Below are 20,053 nucleotides of genomic sequence, written 5' to 3'. Positions count from 1 at the left end.
TTAGCATTGGAAACATGACATCAAAACCCAAGATCTCACTTTTTTGAGGTGGAAAAAGGTCAAAACAGGAAGTCTCAAATTTTCATATTGGCAGCATGTCATGGGAAGACAAAGTCTCACTTCTTCGGAGGAGAGAATTGGGCAAAAAACAAAGTTCTCATTTTTGGAGTTGAGTAAAAGTGATGGTTGTGGGTGGGGATGTTCATAAGAATAGATTTTTAAATTGCACAGATTGGTTCTCAGTTAAAACACTCAGCCTGTCATCCATTCACACCATGCAGCCAGCTTTAACAAATTTCTACCATTTGTCATTATCGTTTCTGTTCTAGTGCTGCCTCGAGACCTCTTAAATGTGGATCCCTGTTTTTATAAATTCTTTACAGTATTAAATGAAGTTATTTCCCTGAGATCCTGAGTAATGAGCAGATGTGACAGGTGGTCTAAATAACGAAATAAGAGGAAGTGGGTTTTTATAAGCAAGTTTTACAAGGTAACTGCTGGATTCTCCACCTGGGAAGGGAAGACCTGGGCTGTACATACAGACTAGAGGATGAGAGGCTGGAGAGCCGCCCTGCTGAAAGGGGTTTGGAGGGCTTGGTCAACAGCAAGTTGAAGAGGAGTCAGCAGCGTGGCCTGGCAGCCAGGATGGGCAGCCACACGGTGTGGTGTGCCAGGGCAGCAGTGCCATGGGCGGGGAGGGGCTGTCCCACTCTACACTGCACTCGTGTGGCCTCACCACCACTACTGAATGCAGTCTGGGGTGCCACAGTACAAAAAGGATGTAAAACTATTAGAGACGGTCCAAAGGAAGGCTACAAAGATGGGGAATGGCCTGGAGGGGAAGACGTATGAGGAGCGGCTGAGATCCCCTGGTGTGCTCAGCCCAGAGCAGAGCAGGCTGAGGGGAGGCCTGATGGCGGCTGCAGCTCCTCACAGGGAGCGGAGGGCAGCGCTGAGCTCTGCTCTGTGTGACAGCGACAGGCCCGAGGGAACGGCATGGAGCTGCGGCAGGGGAGGGCAGCTGGGGGTGAGGGAAAGGGTCTGCACCACAGGGCCGTGGGCATGGAACAGCCTGCACAGGGCAGTGGGCACGGCCCCAGTGCCAGAATTCACAGAGCATTTGGATAACAGTCATACAGTGTGATTTTTAGATGTCCTGTGTGGAGCCATGAGTTGGACTCAGCGATCCTCATGGGTCCCTTCCAGCTCAGCTCAGGAAGTTCTATGATTCTTTGATAACTGGGAGCCACAGCTTGCTGTCTGACAGCCACTGCCTGCTGAGAGTGAAAGAAGTGCACATCTATTTGCTTTTATAGTGCTGACAGTGTATATGCCTAAAATCATTACATCTTGCCCTCATTAGTACAATTATTGCTCAAAAAGATTACATAAAAACTGAAAAAATTAAAAGCTTCTACCAGACAACTGTTGCTCTTTTGCAAAACGTCTGATTTGTAAAGAAATTTAAAATATGGATTTACAAAAATTAAGAAATTTTAGGACCAATCTCACATTTTATTTAAAAAAAAAAAAAAAAAAAAAAAAAAGAATTACCTTGGGAACAATATGCTGCAGAGAGTGATAGGGAAGGTAAAGAAAAGCCGTGGGAGATTCATCTCTTGGTTTTTACATTTCAGAACTGTTTCAGACTTGCATTTTCCCTTCTGTCTCCCCTGCAGCCCAGCTATGGCAGCTTCTGCCTGCAGTGTGTTGTACACTGCTGCTCTTCCTCTTGATGGCCCTAGCTGGGGCACAGCTCCTGAAAGGCCACACAGCACCAAATGGTACCGTGCTGTGATCCGCCGTGCAGCTCAGAGACACTTTCTAGCAAAATAAGGAATTCCCGTGAATTAAGAAACTAAATTTCTCATTTTATCTACAGTAAACACATAGTTTTAAAAACGGGAACAGAGCTAGATGAATATTCCCGGCCTGAAAGAGGTGTGAGAAAGGAGAAATTTTATCTTCCTGTCCATTCAGTTCAAAGGCAAAGAGATGAGCTTAATTATGCGTGATTTAAGTTAACCTATTTGATTTTACATTGGAAATGAATGAAGCTTTCCATTACCGTACCTGGCCTGGAGCAGAGGTGATGCCCTTATTTGCACATCAGATCAGTGAGCAGCCCGGTGTCACAGAGCTCCATCTCTGTTAGAGGAGGGGCTGAGATATAGGTGCTCTCTAAGATAGAGGGGCTCTCTAAGATATAGGTGGGTGGCCCTTTCTCAGTATCTGCTTACATTTTGTGGTTTGAAAGCTTTATTTATTTAAATGCACTAAATTACTCTTAATGGCTGGCTATTATCTGTTCTATTGCCTGCAAATGCGCATAGATCACCGTGGGTTCTGTCCTGAAGTGCTTGCTATGAGAATGAATACTGCATTGCTCTTGAGTAAATTGTCTGCTGTGACACTGTTGCTAAGCTAACTTAGGTCTGTGTGGACATAAGAAAATGTCATCTGTTGCAATGTAGTAGGCTACAGAAAATGAGATCAAGATGAGTAATAAAATTGTTGTACATCGGGATCTTCCTCGAACTGTGGTTCCAGGCTTAAAATCTGTATTTCCTGGCTGACACGAGTTATTCTCTGTTGCTAAATGCAAGAATTATTTTAAGTTCTTTAATATTCAGTCAGTAAGGCGCTTTGAAAATGTGTTTAGCATTTAGCCTGAGACAAATAATGCCTTGTGGGCATAATAAGGGGCATGATTTAGTGATGAGATTCGGTAGGGCAGGTTAATGATAGACTTAATGATCTTGAAGGTGTTTTCCAGCCTAAATGAGTCTATGATTGTATGATAAAACTGGCCCTAATTCACATGCTTATAGATAAACAGGTATATCTCAGTATCTCATGCCCTTACAGATATTAGTACTTATTATATTTTTAATTAAATTTCCTAATGAGTATTTCCTGGTCACAGACCTATTATGCCTTGTGAAGTGATTCAATTAAAGATTGATGTGCATCAATAGAGTAACTGGAATTTATTTTTCAGTAAAAGATTACATGACTACTAATATAACAAGAGATTTCTTCTTCAATTCTTAAATTTCTGCCTGCATACAATATAACACAATTATATTTCTCTTTATTTTCAGGTATTACTCAGCATCATATGTCACATTACAACGATTCACATCCAACTAAATGCCAGCCTTGTAAAGCTCTTGTATCCCGTATTCCCACTGGGGACACTAGTCAGAAGACTTGTTTCAAAGTTTCTTCTAGGATGAACAAATTGGGCTTTTTCCAGGCAAACAGTAAGAATTCTGCTTTGTTAAATATCACTGTAATAACAAGTAAAGAAATAAAATTCTGCTAAAATCACTGAAAAACCTCTTAGCCTAATCATAAACTTCTGCTTATAGAATCACGGTGTCACAGAATTGTTAAGCTTAGAAAACACAACTAAGATCATGTAGTCCAACTATCCACCTACCACCAATGTTGCCCATTAAACCATGTCCCTAAGTACTACATTCTCTTTCCTTCAATACCTCCAGAGATGGTGTCTCCACTACATCTCTGAGCAGACTGTTCCAATGCCTCTCTCTTTCAGAAAAGAAACTTTTCTCAATATCTAACCTGAATCTCCCCTTGAGGCCATCCCCTTTCATCCTGTTGCTGTTTCCTGGGAGAAGAGGCCAACCCCCACCTCGCCAAACCTGCCTTCAGACAGCTGTAGAAAGTGATAAGGTCTCCCCTGAGCCTCCTCTTCTCCAGACTGAACAATTCCAGCTCTCTCAGCTGCTCCTCATGAGATTTGTACTTTCACTTGCACATGATATTAGAGGAACAAATAGTTAATTTTTATTTCCCCAGCTTGTATGCATGGAAATTTATTTTAAAACTTAATTTTAAGTTTGAAACCTGATTGCTAAATTTTGAAAATGCACTGACAAAGCAGAGATAAATTTGAGGTTCAATATGTAAATTAGGTCTTTTCCTGTTTGAGGAAAACTACTACAGAGTGCATGCTATCTACATCTGATTTTATAGTGTTATCCTAAGATGAAATTAAACATGCTTTAAAATTGTCTGTTTCTCTCTTCGCATTAAGAAAATACTTTCAGCAAGATATGCTATAAGCATACATAAGGTGAACTCTGAAGCTCTGAGACAGAAATTTACCCACCATCACTAGTTTTGCATCTTTATCATGTTTTTACATGTTTTTTTTTATTTCTGACTGCATCTTATTTAAGGTGTTGTTCCTGTTACAAAACAAAGGCAGATTTTTAACAGCTTTGAAAACAAACATGGAGATTTTACAGGACAGAGAAGGCAAATTGTAGATTCTAAAAGATGGAAGCCTACTCATCACACACAGGTAAATATTGGATACTATTAGAAAAAAGAGGAAAAAAAAAGGCTTGTTTACCCTCAAAATTGAGAGAATTTCAGGAATATAAAATATTTGTTCTATGTCATGGAAATTTGAATCAATGTGCTAACTCAACTTGCCATTGCAATTAATAAAAAGAATAAAACCAATTACAATACATATACTGTATTAGTATATACTAATATTTTTGCACTTTAAAACATCTAGCAATATGAAGTAATAAATTAAAATGGTCAGAAAGTACTGCTGTTTACCTTAAATTACATTTTTAAAAGTCTTAAAATATTTTTGATAGAATTCGTTATGTACCGCCCAGCTGCGTCCTGTTCAGTCTGCATTTGATCCAGCACAAAATATGAATGACACCTATAAGTCTGAGGAAGGTATAGTAACATCTCTATTTAATCACTTTTAAACATGAACTACTGACCTAATACAGTGTAACATCTCTTGTGGCATCTCTTGGCATCAGTGCTTCACAGTAAGAAAGAGTATTTTGTTGTCTAAGTCTAATTTTTTCAGAGAAACATAAGATATGACATCAGGTATCATGAAATTAATAGTTATATAAATGCATTACAAACTATAGTTTGTATTTAACTAAGATAGCTGTGTGTATGATACATGGCAGTATAATATGGACAGATACTGGTTGCTGTCATTATACATATATAAGCAAGGCTAGTAGAGCTTGCTCTGACCCCAGTGATCTCCATTGTAAGACACATTAGTGATCTTAACTATATCATTTTCCAACATATCTTGTTCAATGACTGCCACCTATTTGATTTTTATAATGTGAATTTTATGTTTTACAGAAACTCATACTCATGAAAACAAGCAGTATATTTAAATGTCATGAGATCATCTCATTTACCCTGTAATCTCATCAGTTTCAGAAAGCACTGCTCAGTTTCCTATGGCAGAAAAATTAACAAGTACAGCAGTTGCAGAAGATGAAATCCTGGCAGCTATAGGAAGTGTGCAACCAGCCAGACAGCCCCTACTGCTTAAGACAGCTCCTCATCTAGGCATGAGTGCACTTTCAGTAGAAGAAGATAAGATTTTCCAGTCTCTTGATCGTCTCAATCAAAGGTTACAAAGTAAGTTTAATAATAAAAAGGATCCTACATCAAGTGATTAAGTAGCTTTATATTTTGTTGTCATGTGTTATTGTGGATTAAATACAAGAATCTTGTGATAAAATCTTTTTTCTTCTCATCCCTGGAGTTAAATTTAAGAGATGTGGGTATACAGCTTGGAGACTCGGTTTAGTGGTGTACATGGTAGTGTTAGATTGATGGTTGGAATTGACCTTGATGGTCCTTTCCAACTTCAATGATTCTCTGGTCATGCAGATCTTTGATAAAAATTCTCAGTAGATGGATTAGATGGACATATTCTCTATTTTGTGCACTCTATCCTTTCCAAGCAGCATTCAAACAATGCTCTCAGCTCTCTGCTCAGGTCCTGTGTGCAGCCATGAGTTGGACTCACTGATCCTTGTGGATTCTTTCCAGCTCAAGATATTCTATCATTCTGTGATTCTATGATCCTGTACTGGAGGTCACTGGGAAGTAACTGTCCATGGAGTTTCTCACTGGTCTGCAAGGCTTTCCGTAACATTGGAATAACTTCTGCTTGTCATTTTTGTCCTTTATGGAATTGCCAAATCTCCCTGACTTTCCTTTTTATTTGGATTTGTTTTATACACAATTTCACTTGCCAATTATGGAAGTGTACAAGACTCTGCTTCCTTGAAGTCCACTGATTGTATTTTACTATTCTACTCATTTTTCTTATAGACTGTATAATTTCATGGTTAGTTAACCAGTTTACCCCAATAGTAATGAGTGGAATCATACCAAACCTGGGCTTATTTTATGCCATTAAGCTCCTGCACACTGTTCATCACTACATCAAACAGTGGGTTTCTGGACCTTGAGGAAAAAGACTTCAGTTTCCTGTAAAATGCAAGCGCAGGAGAAAACAACTTTGTGACTGCTGATAAACTTTGGGCAACTGCAGCTTACAATTCTTCTTCCCATCTGGCTGTGGGTCAGAATTTCATTACACCGCACCTCACTGCTTTTCTTTCAAAGCAAAGAATTCTTTCATTTGTAAGACAAGAGTTTCGGTATGACGTGTTCAAGTTAAGAAAGTATCTATGAGCTTTATTGCAAGAAAAAAAAGCAGAAGAAATATGCTGTATGATCAGAAAATAAAGGGAAAAGTAAATTCAGCAAAGGAACTGGAAGCAATAAAGCTGGAGTTTAGGAAGTGTGAAAAGCAAAACTGAGAGTTGTAAGAATAGTACATAAGGAATAGTGAAGAAACAGTGAAAGAAGTTAACAATTTATTAATGAAATAACTGCAAATTAATTTAGCTTGTTTTATTATTCGGAAGAAAAATTTGTCATAGGAAGCTATAGAATTTTACAGATAGGCTTATTAGATATGTAAGCACATGTATGTTCCTCTAAGTAAGTAAACTGGAAGTGAAGTACCTGACATTTTTTACTATCTTTTTTGGCATTGTTTTCATTTGTCACCAAATTAAATGCCTAAAATTGTACTCCATCGCAGTAACTGTTTTTTGATGAATGAAAACTAATCACTGTCCAGTCTAACCTGGAATTTTTGCTGCTAGCTTAGAGCAGCTAACACTCCTTCCCATAGCTCTGGATTTCTTTGCAGAAGTGCTAATTTATTTATTTGTTAGTATGTTTCGGATAACAATATCTAGCTGCACATCTTTTAAAATACCAGTGGGCATATATTGAATAGATATTAGCAGAGGAAGAAAGAACAGTTCTATTAAACTACATTTCTATAATATTGGGAACGTTTGTGCTGAATATTTGACAGAATCATTTTTCCATGTTAATGTTTGCTTTAAATAGAATTTATCATACACTTTGATGCTATTTTTAGATGTTCAAGAAGCCATTATGAGAAATCCATCCGTCTCAGGAGTTTTACAGAAAGTCACACCTTTTGTAAGTGTTTAACTTATATAAGTTCAACTGTCCTGCAAACTGACGTGATGGCTTATTTTGTCCATTTCATCATCTTTGTGGTCTTTGTGGCCCTCCTCTGGACCTACTCCAGCAGCTCCATGTCCTTCTTGTGTTGGGGGCTCCAGAACTGGACACCAGGTGGGGTCACACAAGAGCAGAGTAGAGGGACAGAATCACCTTCCTCGCCCTGCTGGTCACGCTTCTCTTGGTGCAACCCAGGATACAGTTGGCCTTCTGGGCTGCAAGTGCACATTGCTGGCTCATGTTGAGTCTTTCATCAGTTTCATATACATTATATAATTTACTTCTACATCCTTTGAATACTTTCCTGGAAAAAATTGTTACAAAAAATATTAGAAAAAATGCTCTCAGAGTTTGTAACTAAAAAAAAAAAAAAAAAAAAAAAATGTTTTGAGAGACATCAATTCAAAACAACTGCCTGTGTTTAAGGTGGGGTGTAAAAAGCACACAGAGCTCATTGTTATTTCTGTGCTTTTGGATCTTAGTAGTAGATGTGACTTGGAACCTCAGTTTCATCTCCTCTGCCTCCTATCTTACAAATTTATGGCTAAACAAGTGAAAAAATGTTTGTTTTTCAGCAATTAATGTAGCATAGTTACCTTTATTGGACCTGCACTGAAGCATTTTTGAGCCTGTAGGTTTCTCTGGGGATTTTTTCAAAGCCTGTCCTACTTTAAAAAATATAGCTGCTTTCCACACAAATGTATTTTCCTGTCTTGCAGTAGTCAGACTTGGGTGGCTGATTTGTGACAAGGCTTTCTACAAATTCTTCAGCTACATGACTGCGTGAATAAAATACAAACACTAAGCACTGCTCAGGCTGCTCAGTCTCTCGCTCTCTGATGGACCTCTAAGAGCCTTCTTTCTCAACAAGTGTATACGAGTGTAAGTGCTTCAGCATCCAAACAGGTGTGTCTACCTGTAGATACAGATGCAGTACTCAAGTGCTGGCTTGGAACTATTCTTGATGATGAGTGAGCTACTGTTGTGCAAGTTCCCAGCTACAGAAAACAGGTAACTCAGATTTTATCTACTCTTATGCTATGAGAAGCAATGGAATTTTTCAGTTTTTTCTTCATTGAGAGGACCGTCTTCTTCAGCTCTTAGTTTCAGAGCATCCAGATAAAGAATGGATATTTGCTCAGTAATTCATATGAATAGCATTATGCCTTGTAAAGCCAGAATTTAAATCCAGAGGTTGGACACTTGTTCACACACAATTGAAAACAGATCACGTAATATCATCAAAGGAGGTTTCTTGTTTTCTGTTTTTACAGTTGTTTTTCTCATCATTCTCCATTTTTTGTAGAGTATTTGGCAGTATATTTCCTCTTCCTTGGTGAATACTGCAGTAACCTCACAGCAGTACCAGAATACATCAGCTAGCAGCTGTGCAGGAAATATTGTTTTCAAAAAGCTGCTGTGGGATATTGCAACTTTAGTATTTTATCTGTATATTATTTGACACTGTAAAATTAGGCACAGAATAAAGATGAATGCATTAATTTAAATAATAAATGTTAATTGATTGGTAAGCATTTTAGGATAATTCAATCTATTTTACTTTGAACTGTAATTTAAAGTACTTTTTATTAAAAGAATGAAAATACCTCATATTTTCAGCATTTGTATTGGTAATATAAATTTCCTGTACCCATAATTAAAGTGAAAGGGGGAAAAATTGCTACTAAGATTATGTGTCAACTATTCTCCTAATTTCCTGGTGTTCTTTTTTTAAGATTGACTAATATATTTTATTACAGCTGTAAGTGATAAATTGTAAAACTATTTGATTGTCAGTAAATAAAGCCTAAAGTTTCACCTTTGGTCTTTATATTGGCGGCAGCACTGCAAATTGCTGTGTGCTGTCTGTTGCCCATATTCAGTAGTTATATGTGATGGCTCTCAAGCTGACTGTACTCTCAGCATCATATTTCAGCAAAAGGGTTTTTGTTTTTTCTGTTTTCCTCATGTGCTTTGTTACACATTACACAGTCTCTATGCTAGGAGTGTTACAAGCAACGAAAGTGGGGACAAACAGGCTAAGAGCTGAGGGCTCATTCCTGTTCTTAAGATACATAGATGGAGCCAAGTATGAATATATCCTGCGTAAGGACATACATATTCTAAGAACATGTCTAGGTGGCTTTTTGCAGAGATTGTCCACTTGCAGTTATCTTTCTAAGTGGTTATTTTGGAGGGCAGTTCTGTTTTGGCAGTCTTGGACTGGTAGATTCTACATTGGTCTCTTGATTTTCAGTTTACTTGTAGTGTGACTATTAACACGTCGACAGATTTGGCATGTTTGGTGATAAACTTGTCTGCATTGTTCCATCAGTTCTAGAACACAGGCGTTTTGTTAAGTAACTAGCAGGTAACTAGGTAACTAAATCTGTAAAGTTTGTTAATTTTTAAGGAGCAGTAACTTTTTAACCTCCTCTCTTTTGCTCTACCTCTGCTGTTTCAGTGCAAAGCAAACATTACAAAAGCTATAAAAAGTATATGCAGTGAACAGAATCAGCCAACAGATCTAAGCTGCTAAGCAGCTGCAAGAAGCAACAAAAGCAATTTACTAGCGCTGTGGATTTATAATTCCCTATCAGATGTCTGATTTTCCTTTTTTTATCTATCCAGAAGGAACTGTGGGATTTGGGAATCGTTTCTATCAGTAGCTCCCTGAATGCTAATCAGTGTTATTCCTAACCTTTGTTAATGTGTATAGGAGATTCAAAGAGCTGTATTTCATTGGTGGGCATAGTACTGCAACCCTGCCCATGGAAGGGAGTTGGAACTAGATGATCTTTAAGATCCCTTCCAACTGAAGCCATTCTGTGATTCTGTGGTACCAGTGTAACCATGGAAACCTGCACTCAGAAGAACACAAGCATTTCTCTGGATATATTTCATCTTCCCAAAAGAAGATAATCAAATAATATTTGGTGAAAATATTTTTTTCAAACTTTATAAATCCCCATGATGACAAAATCATCACATCAGTATCTTTAACTAGTGCTGCCATTGCTTAGGAGGGAACTAGTCCATAAAATAGAGATAAGAACAACTATGCCCTTCCTTACAACAGACAATTTTTCAAACTACCTTCTATTGAGTGATGTCAGCCAAAATTAAGTCTAGCTGCATATATAGCAAATAGCAACAGAAATCTTACAATGTATGTTTATGAAAAATTGGTTTTCTGTAAACAGCACTTCGAAGAATGGAATCCTGCTACCTTTCTCCTCTACCTGAGCATTGCAGTTACTCAGGGGGGAAAATCTGACAGACATAAAAGGGGATGAATTCAGTATGGACCTTCTTAAGATAAATTGTATTTAAACATCAAAACTGCTGAAAGTTGGTGTCCCCTTATGGTTGTCATTGTCATTTGTCTTGTCCCTGTGGCCAGAAGAGAAAGCTGGAGCCCACATGCCTAAAGGGTTGTGATGTGTGTTACTGCTTATTGGGCCTTTGGTGCTCAGGTACATGTCAAATTCCCCGCAGAAGACATCTGTGTATCCTCTAAGCAAACAAACAAAGGCCTTCTGAGTTTGACTGTAGAATCGGTTTGCACTCTAAAAGCTAAGCCCTTACATCTCTGTTTGTATGCACTATACCGCAACATTCCAGTATGGTGAGGATTTAATATTTAAATAGTGAGGGAAAGTTTCCCCACAGAGATTAAGAAAGGGAAAGCAAATAATCCAAATACCAGAGACTATAGATCAAAAACAACCCTGCTAGTCAGCAGGCCAGAATGCCAGCTCAGCCAGGATCCTTCTGCTGTTAATCGGTTTAGGTGGCAAAAGCAGAGGCCATGTGTCAGCTTCCTCTCTTAATTACAGGGTAAGACTTGTCAAAAACAGGTGCCTGTATTTTCCTAGGAAAACCCTTTCAAGTAGGATAGTTGATTTAGGGTTACAGACTTCACCTCCAAGACGATAGCTTTGTTTCTTAGATTGCTTTGATTCCTTTGGCAGTATTACAGTTTTTGTTTAGGTGTCTGAGCAGCATGACTCTCAGAACCAAGGAATGTGCATTAAGTCAGTGAGCCCAGAGGCAGCTGCTGGATTCTGAGCACTTGGGAAGAGCCAACAAGTCCTTTTCGTTCCATCAACTGATGATTACCCTTCAGACCAACATTTAAGGATTTCCTTACACCACACAGAATTACTTTAAAAAGCAGATTATTTTATTGATCAAGAATGAAGAAAAAGTAACTACGCTAAAATCAATGAGGTTGGCTTGAACGTGAACATTAAAATTTGGGTACCTTAGATTTCTTCCTAAAACTCTTCACTCTGACTGCTATTTTCACTGCTTTATAAAGAAATTAGTCCATATTCTTTCTACAAATTTTGGCATGAAAATATACCAAAAAAAAAAAAAAAAAAAAAAACCAGACCAAAACTACGGTTTTAAAACAAGCCTAAATGGTCCCTTTCAAAAAATAACCTTAAATCCTCAGGTACTACTTTTGCTCTGAGGTGAATATACTTTAAGCAAAAGGCTGAAGTCCAACAGATCACATGAAGTTGTACAGAGGAGATGAAGCTCAAAATTAATTTTCCATGGGTAAGAGTAAACCTTTACATTTCACAGGAAGCTTCTCTTTTTGGAAATAAATTTGCCACTTTACAGTCAGTTTCCCTCTAATGGCAGTGACTGTGTTGAAAATAAGTGGTTGGTAGCTGAGAATTTGCTCTATCAAATAGCGTTTTCGTGCTCTTTGTATCTGTTCTAGTTTCTATGAAAATAAATAGGAAGCACTGCTTTCAGATCAACCTACGCCCTGTACTACAAATGCTACTGCCCCGTCATGCCTGGCTGTGACAAATCCTGATGCCCACCAGGGATTTGTAGGGCACAAAACCACCTGGCCAAAGTCTCCTTCTGCTCCACCTCCTACGCAGCACCCTCCAAAGCCCGGAAGAGGATGAGCTTCCTGTGTATCTCCAGTGCCACGCAGGCAACTTGCCACCACCTGCTCCAGCACTTGCAGCCAGGTTCTGGAGTGGGAGGAGGCAATGGGTTTGAGCACTTTAAAGGTGGGAAAGGCCTCTGGCTGCTGTAACTACACTCTGCTGGGACCAACAGTACCTCAAAACGTTTGAGACTAAAAGACACCCTTGGAAGCTGCATTTGCATGACTGGTGCTGTTGAAGTCTGCAGAAAAAAAAAAAAGAAAAAAAAAACGACAATGTGCATGAAGAGAAATCAGAAAACTGGGCAGGCTGGGTGCAGGGAGCAGTATTGAAAACGTGGCCATCAATTTGTGGGAATAATGAGACCCGCTTGTCATCGAACGCACTGAAACACATCAATCTGCTCAAGCAAGTAGGCAAGAGGTTCCATATTCTGTAATCATCCTCATCATAATACTCATAATAGATTGGCTCATAATGATTCCTGCTCTAACATCATTGCTTTTATACAAGAGAATTCACCCAGCATGAACATGACTCCATCTAACTAGAGATGACTCCACAATGCTTTTGGAATTGTATTTCAAATTGTAGTCCCGGGATTCTTTCAATATTAAATAAAAATCCCAAGCCAGCAACAATGGTGGCAATGATCCAGGTGACAGAAGTAACTGTGGGTGACAGAAATCTACAGATAATCTCTCTATAATTGTATATATTAATTTTGTGTTTGTTTTGAAAAGGAAGGAATTGTTCTGCTTTAATATTTAATCTGCATTCAATAGCCATGCTCTTTCAGGGTGGCAGGATAAAGAATAGAAAAGAGGAGAAGAGTGGAAAGAATGAGAGGAAGTGGGGGGAGGGGGAGGGAAGGGAAGAAGAAGGGGGGCAAAATTGCCTTTCCTCCATTTTTCAGTGTCTGTTCATATTTAGTCTTTCCTACTGGTGTTGGAATGAGATGCTAGAAGATGCTGAATCTTTTTAATGCCTTGCACTGTTAGATAAATATGCCAATAGCATGGACCATTGTCTGTTAGTTGATGGCCATTGAATATCTGTGCCATTAAGCAAAGTGAAATATATGAAAATATTACTTCACATTCAGCAAAGAGTTTTGGTCAAACAAAAAATAAATGAGAAAATTTAAAATTCTCTTCTTATGTACAAGTCTATTTCCACACTTCAAGATAAGGTTTTGAAACTAAACTTAGCTTAAGCAGATCAGCTGGAGGCTATATGGAAATGTATAGTTTCAGGTCCATTTAAATCTTTTGGTCATGTTTTGTCAATGGAAATTATTTCCCCTGCTGACTTCTCAGTTTAAAAGCAACAATTATTTGTGCTGCCTTCTCAAGAGATCTGAGTTTCTGTTCTTGCTGTAGGCAGAGGGTTGGGCACTGGAGAACACGGCCTTCAGAGATCATAGGGTTGGTTTGCTGGAGTTATTTTCCCATAGTTATTCACATTGCACTACTGACCACAGTATTTCTGGCCAGCCCATGCCCACAGTTCCCTTTGGAGACTAGGGCTGCAATTAGATGCATTGTACTGCTGTGGCAGTACCAGCAGTGCTCAGCAGCTGAGGCAGAACCGTGTGGTTTCAGGCAGCAGGTGTCTGGAGGGAAGGATGGTACACACACTGACCTTTCTCCAAATTGCAGGCAGAATCAGGGGGAACCCAGGTTGCTCTGGCTGAACCTTTCCCTTCCTGGAGAGTGTTCTTGTAGCTTTAGTTCCATTAGAAACAAAAGGTGGTTTGGTTGACGAGAAAGACTGCATGAGGACAGGCTGAGGGAGCTGGGCTTGTTCAGCCTGGAGAAAAGAAGGCTGCGGGGTGACCTCACTGCAGCCTTTCAGTACCTAAAGGGAGCCTACAAACAGGAGGGGAATCAACTCTATGAAAGGGTTGATAACTGCAAGACAAGGGGAAATGGTTTTAAGTTGAGGGAGGGGAGATTTAGGTTGGACGTCAGGGGGAAGTTCTTTACAGAGAGAGTGGTGAGGTGCTGGAACAGGCTGCCCAGGGAGGTTGTGGATGCTCCGTCCCTGGAGGTGTTCAAGGCCAGATTGGATGGGGCCCTGGGCAGCCTAGTCTAGCATTAAATGGGGATGCTGGTGGCCCTGCATGTGGCAGGGGGGTTGGAGATTCATGGTCCTTGAGGTCCCTTCCAACCCTGGCCATTCTGTGATTCTGTGATTTAGGTTAAGCGTTTAACAGCCTGCATTCAGTGGACATGAAGAGTGACACTGGGATTTCCTAGGCAGCTTCTAACCCAGTAACCATTTTTAAGTCTTTCTTCTTTCCCTTGGGTTGTTAGAAAGCTGGATGAAAATGTGCACACAGTTATGTCCTTTGCACCTCTCAAAATTGCTGCACCATAAGGTGCCTGCGGTTAGGTCTCTCGCTGGTGGACTGAGCTCTCCAAGAAGGGTCTCCTATCTGAAGCAGGGCCTGTGGGATAGCACTGTCTTCACACACAATATGCTTTTGCAGGCACAACTAAACCTTCCAGTTCAGCGATCTTATAATAAGTATGTGGTGTTGTTTCCTAGAGGGATGGATGTATCTATGTATATGACATGCATAAATAAATGCTTAATCCTCAGTAGCTAGCGCTGCTTGTGACAGTGAGAGAGATGATAGCTTTTTTTCCTCTTCTCTTTAGATTCCAGGATGTGGCATGTGATTAATGCTTGCTTCTGTGCTGTTCTGCACAAATACCCTGCTGGACGGGGGAGGATCTGTCTTCATGTGAGGGGATTTTGTAGACCAAATATGGCCCAAGCCTGTTTGATAGCTCTCTCATAAATGAAACGATGACAATCCCCTTGTGACTAGGAAACATTCCAGAGCCAGGGTGTAGGGTTACACAATGGTACAGTGTCTTGCCCCTGATTTATAATTTGAGAAGCAGATTGCGTTCAGACAGAATGCGGGTTGAACAATGAAGTTTCTAGTCCTGATCTCATTAACAGAGATTTATACCAAGAGGCTATTGTATCTTGTTCTTGTGGTTTGCCATGCCAGCAAGCATTCATAAAGTTATTTAAAAAAAAAAGAAAGCTTCTGTCACACAGTTGGGTCAGATAGTTCTCAGGAAAATATCTAGTCAAATATAAAATCCTAACCTGCACTTACTGTGCTTACGTTCTGGCCTTAATAAGACGGTTTGTAATTACTAGATCAAATGTAGCACTCAAGCTCATTCAATTTAAAGATTTGCAGAGACACAGCTTAAAATACCTTTTCACATATTTATATTGCTCCACAGTTGAGTCACTCTAAGATGGCTTATTATTTGCAAAGCTTACATAGCCACCGAAAGCATTTTCTCCCTGTGCAGAAGACTCATTACAGATAAACTGACAGCAACACCTGAGAGCTGCCATCCTGCCCGCAGTTCGCAGAGCCTCTGTGCTGCAGGACACCAGCGTGCGGCCTGCACCAGGCTGACATTCTGCATGCAGAAGAAGATGCCCAGCACGATAATTAGCGCACCAATATTGCTGCCAGGCAATTTGGCCTAAGCACCAGTGGAAAGAAAGCAGAGATCCTGCTCCTTGTCGTGCTTCAGCCCGGTCTGGCCATGGGGCAGGCAGCAGCTCAGGGCCTGTGGCCGCTCGGCTCCTCAGCAGGGCTGTACAGCACAGTGAGGGCTCACACGGCTCCTGGGGATGAAAGCACGGTCTGGCTGGAGCTCAGGAGCCGTCGCAGTGAGTAGGTGCCACCCAGCTGACAGCACGGCTCTTTCATCCTGCTGTGCAATGCAGGCAGTCTATCGTTAGCAAGGCACGCGGCTTCCCAGCTCCACCTGCACGGCTCGCCGTGCTGCCGCGGGTATAAATAGCCGGGCGCTGCTGTCGGCCTGTCCTTCACAGTGCTGACACTCTGAGAGCTGAAGGGCGCTCCTGTGAGCCACGTCCTCCCCGACAGCTGACACTCGTGGCGGACACGCAGCCCCCAAACCCAGATTCTGTGGCCGGTTTACACGCGTTGGACAGCTGAGAGCCGATAAGCACAGAAAAAACAGCGGGTAAACCTTCAGATGGCAGCCGGCTCCACATCACAGCAAAGTGCTGCTCGCGGCACCTCCTGCACAAGGAACGGGGCAGCCCACTGTGTGCAGAGGAACGCTGTGCTGCGCTGGGGTGGGGGAGCTGATGTGGGGAATGCCAGCAGCTACATCTGTGGTACAGGCAGTTCCTACTGTAAAAGGGTACGACAGCTGAGCCTGCACATGCTGAATCAACGACAGAGGACACTCTCATGTCCTACTGTAAGGACCATGGCTGGATCTCCCTTTTGGTCCCCTCTGCTTGACCCCCAACAACAGATCAGAAAAAATAGCACAGCATCCTCACAATAAAATCCTGGCCTCAGGATTCTTGTACAGAAGAGTATTTGCGATTTTATTTTTTAAATGGGCTTTGAAGTGGGTTCAAGTTATCTCAGCTTCATATCGTATTCCTTCGCTCTCTGCTGAGCCCAGGGAAATAGGAACATCTTGCTCACTTTTTCTGTGCTATTCATTGTTTTGCAAGCTTTTTCCAAAAGGGTTCAGACTGTACTGCAATAGCAGCATTTCTATCTTGCTAATGACTTGTCTCTGAATGCCAGACAGCCCAAATATGGAATAATCAGGACAGCAGCGGATGACATTTTCTATGCGATATGACAATTTTCTAGGCAATATGTGAATGATAAGATTTAACTATTGCAACTTTAGCTTAATCCCTACCTTTCTTCACTTTGGTGTTAAGTGACAGGAAAATGTCCAGTGTTCTTTCTCTTTTCCCCTCTTTTCTTCATCTCCCACAACAGCCACGCTTCCCATAAATTTTATTTCCCATCAAGGATGTTCTGTTTTACAACTTTCCTATCCAAGTGCAGTTTTTTTGTTTTTTTTTTCCAGCATTTTATGCCTCTGTTATTACAAAAAGCTGGAAGAGACAACCCAGAGTGTTTGTTCTACTCCAGCTACGAAAGCTCTGTCACAGTGCCACAATCCCACAAGGCAGTGCTTGAAGCAATTAATCCTTTGTTAAACCTTTGCAAGCAAAGCCATTTTCAGCTGCCCTCTGTGTTTCCCTTCTTGGAAACCTTTCCCAGTGCCTTTCATACCTTCCCACTGCAGTACTTCCAGCAGCATCACCCAGCCCTTGCTCCAGAATATTTCTGTTTCTGAGGACCCAAACCAGGAGCAGAGTCCCTCCAATTTGAAACTGAACTCCACATGGGAGATTCTGAAATCTTACTTTGTATTCATACTCCATCAAAATGAGCAAAGAGCTGTGTGAATGAATCCATGCACTTTGATTTTGAAAAACATGAACATGACAGAAAGAATCCTATTGGTAACAGCAGATCACAACCAGAAAGCTTTGTGGCAAACTCACTGCCAGAGAAGTAGCTCCAACCACTGAACCCTGACACCAAAGGCACCCCCTCCACAGCCCTGGCCTTGCTCTGACTTGTTCTCCAGGTTACCTGCATCTCTTAGATGTGCTTTAAGGGTACCGTATTTTTCAGAGACATGTAGGTGTGTGCTCACAAGGGCCTTGCACCTAGGACTGATTCAAGGCATTTCTGCGCATGAGCAGGAATCACACTCTGGGCATGAATTAGGCACTGGGCTATTGCACTGAGCTTATTTATCCGCTTAGACACGTGAATTTTCCTGTAACTTAATATCCTTCAGAGAACTAATAAGTATTATTCCTCTTGTCTATTCACTCCATATACACGAACAGTCACAGTAGTTGTGCTGTCTCCCCACAGATGTTATCTCAGTGAACTAGGACACAGAAGCAGAATAGAAGACTCCCCCAGCCTTGCTGAGGTTACATGCTACTCTATACAGCTTGTCTCCAGAGTCTTCCTTTGCCATGGTCCAACTGCATGGATTAGTCCTGCCAAAGCCCCATTCGGTCTCTTGCTCACAAGCTCTGGTAAATCCCCTTGGGCATACAAGGACTTACAGCCCTCTTCTGTCCATCCTTCCCATCTCTGGAGACCTGTGTCCCCATGGGAAGATGCACAGCCTGTCTCACTCAGCCACACATGGCAGCTCAGGACACGTAACTCAGTGCTTGGGGCTTGGAATGGAGGTGCCTTGGGGCTCTGAATCACAAGCCTTGCCATGGGAAACACTGGAAATAAAATGTATTTTAGCAGTGCTGCCTGCCTAGCTATCCTCAAGTGATATCAGATGGGATATTCAGAAAAGAGATAACAGGACAAAAAAAAAAAAAATGCACACTTGCAAAAGAGTTGCTCACATTACCCACCCACCTTGCCTTCTTTACAAGGACCCAGGGGCTCCTTCATCCTTCTGGCCTCCAGCGACAGGAAAGGAGAGACTTGGCACTGCAAAGAGCAATGCACACAGACCCCTTCCAACTGTGAGCCTGCACCCAGCACTGTATGTCAAGAGTGTGGCTACACAGTTAATACCTTGAGGATTTCTGATTGCAGTTAAAATAAGCTTTTGTTTTTAGTTTAGGCCTATGCCTTTTGTTGTTAGGTTTTTTTTCCTCTCTCTGTTATTGTCTTTAAATCCATTGCTACATCAATGTCTAAGGTGAATGGCTACAGGGCAGAGACTTCTGGCTCTAAGCTCAGACAGGCAGGGGTGGAAGAAGAGGAGGAGGAGTTGCAGGAGGAGCTCAGGACAGGCAGCATCGCTCCCAGGAGACCCTGAAGCAAGGTGCAGAGTTTGCTGAAAGACATTTTTAATTGGCACTTTGGGCACAAATTGTAATTTAAACAACCAGATCTACTGAACTGCATCCAGCACAGCTGTGGCCTAACCGTATTACTTTGTTCACCACACAGGGTCCAATGCAACTGTCCTTCATGCACTCTAGCTTGAAGGGTTGTACTTGCCCTAGCTTTATGCTTCTTTACACTGTCTTTTAGAGCAGATCCAGTCTCCATCTTCTCTCACCTAGTTCTTGAGAATGGTTACAGCATACATACTTCTTGAGATATTCAGTAGAAATGTAATTGCATTGTTTTGCATTACAGCAGCACAAATGATGAGAACACCACTGGGACAAATTTTGCCTGGATAATGTATGGAAGGTTATGTCAAAAGTATTTAAAGAGTGACTCATTCCCATTCTTCACTCAATACAAAAAAAACATCGAGACCAATTTGAAGTTGTTTTGCTTCTGCCAATCATGAAACAACAAAAATCCCGCTCAGAGGAAAGCCTCCATACTTCCATACTTAAAACCCAACAGCAGAACAGTGGGAAGGAACACCAGTACCACCTTTCTACAGAGGGTCTCAAGGTATATTTTCTGAGTTTCCATCTGTGCTCAGTTATTCCAACAACAGTAAATGGTCAGATGTTTTTGCCTCTGTTTGCAAGTGGCCTTTTCAGATCGTGACATTTACACAAACAGGCTGCTCAGCAAAGGGCTTTGCCCATTCTCTGTTCTTCATATCAAGGAATTTAAAAGAAACTATAGGCAGGATAAAGTCTGTCACTTTGGAAGGGAGGAAGGAGATTGCTGGGAGTCACTAAATCCAAGTAGACATTTGTTAAGTATGATTACATTCTAGAACAAATCAAGTGTAATAGATCAGATGCCATTTGGGGAATCAGATGTCACAAGCAACTCAATGCTGATAGCTCAGAATGCATTCATCACAAACTTTCAAAATGCTGAGAATCTAAGACTCCACAGGGAGGGAAAGCACTATAGAAGTTATTTTGCTACACTCTTATTT

General features: G+C 41.0%; 1 protein-coding gene and 1 long non-coding RNA gene across 4 annotated transcripts in view; one reads left to right on the top strand and one right to left on the bottom strand.

The window, feature by feature from the left end:
• CEP126 (centrosomal protein 126) overlaps positions 1-8,827 on the top strand; it is a 36,532-nt gene extending 27,705 nt beyond the window's left edge. Inside the window, exons 7-12 of one of the 3 annotated variants that reach the window (XM_031595869.2) lie at positions 3,105-3,266; positions 4,212-4,336; positions 4,647-4,734; positions 5,245-5,454; positions 7,286-7,350; positions 8,115-8,827. In XM_031595869.2, the coding sequence (XP_031451729.2) occupies positions 3,105-3,266; positions 4,212-4,336; positions 4,647-4,734; positions 5,245-5,454; positions 7,286-7,350; positions 8,115-8,117 (653 nt within the window). In that variant the 3' untranslated portion in view covers positions 8,118-8,827. Of the gene's footprint in view, positions 1-3,104; positions 3,267-4,211; positions 4,337-4,646; positions 4,735-5,169; positions 5,455-7,285; positions 7,485-8,114 lie in introns of those variants that run through there. The other 2 variants (XM_031595868.2, XM_090133943.1) reach the window with 2 other exon arrangements.
• The window catches only part of LOC149920287 (uncharacterized), a 36,235-nt gene continuing 23,675 nt past the window's right edge, over positions 7,494-20,053 (bottom strand). The window contains exon 3 of the long non-coding RNA XR_016463418.1: positions 7,494-7,699. This is a non-coding gene — a long non-coding RNA (uncharacterized LOC149920287). The remainder of the gene's footprint in view (positions 7,700-20,053) is intronic.

This window comes from Phasianus colchicus, chromosome 1 (assembly GCF_987193195.1).
Source record: "Phasianus colchicus chromosome 1, bPhaCol1.hap1.1, whole genome shotgun sequence".
Taxonomy (NCBI): domain Eukaryota; kingdom Metazoa; phylum Chordata; class Aves; order Galliformes; family Phasianidae; genus Phasianus; species Phasianus colchicus.
The sequence above is the reverse complement of the archived record's forward strand: the minus strand, read 5'-3'. Positions and strand labels throughout refer to the sequence as shown.